Raw genomic sequence first — 5,733 nt, 5'->3', positions numbered from 1 at the left:
CCTGGATCAGGTGTCCGCTGATATTGACAGCATTCTGATACTCAATAATTCATCGAGCAAGAGCCGCCTACACGAGCGGGTACGAAACCGCAGCTGTCGCTAGGAATGGAGGGCTGCATCGCTCTTATCTGCACCTAGCAGGTCTACAGAACGCTTCAGGCCGTTGCTGATTGTCCCTTGGGTGACCGTGGCTTCATGCTCCCCCAGCATCCACCGACACAGAGCCTCCTGAGTGAGGCCACGACGTCTCTGCTTCCCCTGGCAGATCGCCTTGCGGAGGATATCTGTGAGGGTATGGCTTTGGCGACCATGTTGAACGGGACACGCGAAAAACGCGTTTTGCAAAATATGGGTTTCCCTGAAAAAAGTTTGTCCGAACAGAGCCTTGAACACGTCAGTTACACCTTGATTTCATTAGCACCGTCCGTCATCAACCCCCTAACCCCACTTAACCCTAACTCTGATATTTAATGATTCCTTTATTCAATCAAAATTGGTCGGTCCCAGCCATATTAAATACGGAGGCTCTACTGTATTTAGTTTAAATAAAATTAAGGTATAGACAAAATCGGTCTTATCTGTTGGCAATTTTTTATAGAGGGTAATCCTATATTTTAAATAATCGCGGATATATTATTTGCGAGAGAGCTTAATATATCGCAAATTAGTGCCAGCATGAGGAGGTCAACCTCCAAGTTAACGAGTATGCTAATCAAAAGTAGAAAATATTACGATGGAAAAAAATAATATTTTTTTTAAATCTTTCAAAGAGCCAACATTCTTCTTACTTGTTCTCAAGAATCAGACAAAGTTGATTATACAATGATTCCTCCTTCTTCTTGTCAATTGCGTCCTGCATGCGCTGTAAGGTCGCGAATAATTTCGCCTTCCAATTATCGTCAAAGCGATCAATATGATCAAAGCACTGAAGCAACGGGTACGCCGACATTTGGTTGATCTTGCCAATCTTTTCAAATACTTGAAACATCACATTTAGTCCCTCTTCCGTCGCGAGCGAAAAGTCCCGAATTTGAGAGAGTCCACGCGTCAGGGTACGTCCGTGGCTGGACTGCGATGGATTAAAGCTTGAATGCGCCAACAATGTGAGAATCTGCTGGCCTACGTCTTTGGCATTTAAGCTGCTAACGATGCTGATGTACTTGGTCAACATATCTGGCGTCTTGCTCCATTCGTGAAAAATCTCGTTTTGGATCTTGGCACGGTCGGCAAACGTATCGTCTTCGAGCACGAGGCGAAACCCAGTAGCCTGATCCGTCACGAAAGTCGACGATTTCAGCAAGTTTAAAGCTAGCTCCACGGGCTTGATCGTTGGCGCCACTCTTGCAGTCGTATCAAGGATTGGAGCTTTTCCGCCCGCTGCAATAAGCAGTAAAAGATGACGCTTCAGCGCACGTTCTTGAAATTGCTCCACATGTGGTCCAGGCCGAGCCAGGTCACAGAGTTTCTTGTAGGCAGCCTCAATTTGTGTCGAATACGTGGCCCACACTGCCTGCAACAACGCAGTAGTCGCGTCCTTAATAGCGACGTAGTGATGACTCAAATCATCGCGACTTGGGATGGTCTTGGGTTCTCCTAGTGTCAACGCCCGCGCACAAGGAGTGAGCTTCTCTGAAAACAAAATCAAGCCATGCAAATCGACAAATTCCTTGGAAATCTTCACGTGCGTGTTTCCTGTCAGTAATCCTTCAATGACCTTGGCCTTCTCTAAATCTGCAATGCTGCGGTACGCTCGATATTTATTCACAGCATCAGGATCCGACAGCGCCTGCTTTCGAAGCTGTGGAATCGATGAGTTTGTTTGCTTCGACGTGCCAAAAAACGACCATCCGCGAGCAAAAGATAGAAAATCAGGCTCTTCAAATACATCAGAAATCACTAGCTTTGCGTTCTCTGTCTTGAAAAGGAAGACATCATTCCGAATCGAGTGACCGTCTTTCACGAGCGACCAGTCGATTGGAATTTCCCACGGACCATTATTCTCTGCAGGCATGTTTTCAAAACCCGTCTGGGTCATTTCAACGACAAACTCCTTTAATTTAGCGTCATATTTGGCTTCGTACGTCACGTCAGGGTGGCCCGGACGGTTCAGCCACGTCTTGGCTAAATTTTGCAGCTTCAGACTCGAACGTTCTTCCATGCACTGGATCCAGTCCATACTCGTGGCATTTTTAAACGCATATTTCGTATGATAATCATCCAGGGCCTTGTGGAACGCATCATGACCTAAGAGCAATTCGACCATCCGGACAAATTCCGGCGCTTTCGAGTACGTCACTACCGACACGAGCTCTTGCGTCTGATTAAACCCTTGTGGCTCAATTGAGAGCGACGTTGCCGACTTGTCTTGAGCAAGTGGCCCGATTGCTGGGGTAAACATGTACAATACTTCATTGAGCCGAGCATAGTCATCTCCAAAGATGGCTGCACCGCGCTTGCGTTCCATATGCACGGTCACGGCCTCATTAAGCCAGATTTCAAACGGCGATTGGCCCGTGACTTGACTACCATTAATATTGTGGTAGTACTCGTGCACTTTGACGTGTTCCATGTACTCGTACGAATTGTCATCCATCCGACAGCTTGGACACAAGCACGAACTTACGATCGTCGTGTTGCCAACGTTTTCCATCCCGCCATAGTACGAGTTTTCCATGGCAATTTCCCGGTACACGGCCCCTGTGTACTTGTATCCCGTCTTGTGCCACTTCTGAAGTAACGCTTTTAATTCCGTGCGTACCGCACCTAAACGAGTAGCCTTTGTGGTACTTAACGGGTACTTTACCTCCTCGTCTTGCGGTCCGCGACAGAGGAGACCCTCTTGTGCTTTCAAGGCCTCGCGTTCGATCAATAACTCGTACATTCGCTGGCGCTCCGTCGAGTGTTCACAGGCTTCGGGTCCAAGACTGAGAAATACCCACAAGATCGAGTCATGGAGCATTTGGACCGCGGCTTGTGCCTCTGATGGCTCAAAGTAGCCAGGAAATGCCAAGATCTCGAGCATTGTCGTGTCTCCGTCGGGAAACTCGAGCGTACGACGATACGTTTCGTATGTTCCCACGCCAAGAAAAAATAGGTACGGCGCCATGTTCACGGTATGATTATAGTACTTGAGTCCATGTCGAGACAAATCGGTCCTGCCGAGTATTGTCGAAACCGGATGGAATATTGGCACGCCCGTGTTGGAAGTGTATCCAGGAGCCAAATCGCCATTGGTAATGATATTAGTATAGCGCGTACTCGCGACAATTGTCGTGGTATAGTAAGCTTTAGCATCCATGGTGTCAATACACGGGACAATACGCTGGAAGCCATGCTGTTGGCACTGCGTAATAATCGTCTTTGGCGCGTCTACAGGCGTGTAGTCATAGTATAGACCTTCTAAGATATTTTCCGTAGGGGTTGCGACTGATACGGTTCGGACTACAAACTCTGTGTGCGACGGCACAGGTGGTACAAGCTGGATCAATAAGAAGTGGTCGTCTGTATCCACTTCGTGTTGCAACGCACGAGGGTTGGCAAAGCTCTGCACGTGACGCACAAAGTCTTTGCTGTCATTAAGTGGCGTAAACGTGTCGATTCGCTCGACCGATAAAATCTCGAGCTCCTTCGAGTTCAGCTTGAGCTGCTCAAGGGGCTCCGAACCGTCGTGTTTGAACGTCGTCTGTAGCGTCACCTGGACCTTGGCCTCGGTGATATCGAAGACCATGTCTAGATGGAGGGGCGTCGTGACTAGTGGACAAAAATCCTGGCGCGTAAAGCGGTACTTCTTCGCGGGCGTCGTCATTTTTTGGACTATCGTGAAGAACGGGGATTCAAGGATATGTATTTCTTTATTTAATTGTGATTTAATCAACACAAATTTCAAAATTGGGTTAGACAATTTATCATTTGCAGGATTGTCGAACCCAATTCAGATTTTTCCGAGGAATTATAAAATATATATATAGGATTTTTCCGAGGAATTATAAAAAAGTTGAGACAATAACGTGAGGCAACTTTCCAGTGCTATACGTAAGGTGGCGAAGATACTCTCAACAGTAAATGCATAGATCGTATACATGTATATTCATTGTATTCAATTTACGGAAGACAATACCTGACTGCAAAGCTCGGAACAAATGAATTAACCGTTTCTGACAGCTGTGATCCCGAAGATGCCAAAGAAATGACATTGAGCTCAACGAAATGCCTTGCTTTAAGAAAACACAATGACTTGAGTCTAAGTACCAATTAAGTACCTAAGCACCCTTTTTGCAGGGCCTATATGCTGCTGCGTTGGACTTTGCACATAGCGGCTGAGCTGCCCGACGAAAAATGCGAGATCTGGACTGGTGCAAGTCGTCAGGTACATGAGCGTTCCGATTAGCTCGCAATACGAAAATAACTTGCCATTTGTGGGAACTTCCTTCCGCCCATCCATGTCTGTATCCACAGCCAGACGCATGTATCTTTTTATTGGGATTCGGCTTGAGTGAGCCTTACCAAAATCAAAGCTCTCAATAATTTTCTCACAATACTTCGTCTGATGGATCTTAATAGCGCTCTCTTTTGCTCAACCTAAACACCAACTAGGTTTAAAGTAGACCTTGATCTTTTATCTGTAATTATTGTCAAGCCTCTCGAATAGTTCTGCTTGAAATGCGCGTTCTTGGTCGCGGAAAAAATGTATCCACTTAGAGTAGGATCGCAAACATGCCACCACGGTCATAAAAGTAAAGGCACGGCCCTGTTTCACACTGCATAAATATATAATCAATAAACCAGCTAATTACCTCCTATTCCGATCTCTTCCTAACTGGCGTTGTCCATACACTGCCTTGGCGATGATATATATCATCCCTTTGTCTTCACACAGGTAGACCTCAACTTCTTCCTGATGCTGCCTTATGTCTAAAGTTGCATTTGAATAGGCTGCAGTAATGTCACCCTGGTTATTTACAATGTCTCGTATAATGCACACTGCGATAACATCCGAAACGTGGCATGCGTGCCACAGGGAAAAGGTATCCTTGAAATTGATACCCGGTCGCTGCTTGTCACCTCGTGCGACAACGCGTGCTTTAAATTTTGCCACGTAGCCCAAGCGATCCGTCTGCACGTCGAAAATCCACATCGGGTTGATGGTTTGGTGATCAGTCGGCATCTCTGACCACGAAATTTGTCTCAGTACTTCTTTTGCTTTTCAAGCATCAATCTCCCTGTCCATCGCCTTTCGCCATAAGTTAGCATGCTGTGGTCGCACAGCCTGCCTGTAGTTGTTTGGTATGTTGACGTCTGTTGTGCGCGATCTACGTCTGCCTCGGCGATCCTCATGTAATCTCGAATGCAGAGTACACCTTGTAATTTCTTTCCGATATAAAGAAGCTTTGAGTGCCTTGCTGCAACATCAGTCGTTTTGGTTGTAACTTGGTACGCTTCTTTTCGCACGTCCGTCAAACTTCTCGTCTCTAGGACGTATGTGGCCAATCAGCGGATTGCCTATTGTCGCTCTGTCACTTGATCTTTGTAAGCTTCACGTTCATCATTGATCGAAAAAATAGTCGTAATTGTTTTCAACTGTATCGGAGTCATACTCAGCGTCGTCGACCATGACCAGATCCGTAATGTGACCCATTTACTCGGTATCCGCCACATCGCAATTGTGATCAAGTTTACTATCACCAATGTCGTATTCGATATTGCGACGATCCAACATGTCATCTGAATTACTCT

General features: G+C 46.3%; 1 protein-coding gene across 1 annotated transcript; it reads right to left on the bottom strand.

Moving 5' to 3' along the window:
• Positions 1-784: 784 nt before the first annotated feature.
• CCR75_003265 (uncharacterized protein) lies at positions 785-3,805 on the bottom strand (the record flags this gene model as incomplete). Its single annotated transcript, XM_067961362.1, has 1 exon — positions 785-3,805. One exon carries the CDS (start codon positions 3,803-3,805, stop codon positions 785-787), a length of 3,021 nt encoding a protein of 1,006 aa, XP_067821755.1.
• Positions 3,806-5,733: the final 1,928 nt, after the last annotated feature.

The sequence above is a fragment of the Bremia lactucae genome (genome assembly GCF_004359215.1).
Source record: "Bremia lactucae strain SF5 chromosome Unknown BlacSF5_NotPlaced_19_SHOA01000004.1_2068294bp, whole genome shotgun sequence".
Lineage (NCBI taxonomy): Eukaryota > Oomycota > Peronosporomycetes > Peronosporales > Peronosporaceae > Bremia > Bremia lactucae.
The sequence above is the reverse complement of the archived record's forward strand: the minus strand, read 5'-3'. Positions and strand labels throughout refer to the sequence as shown.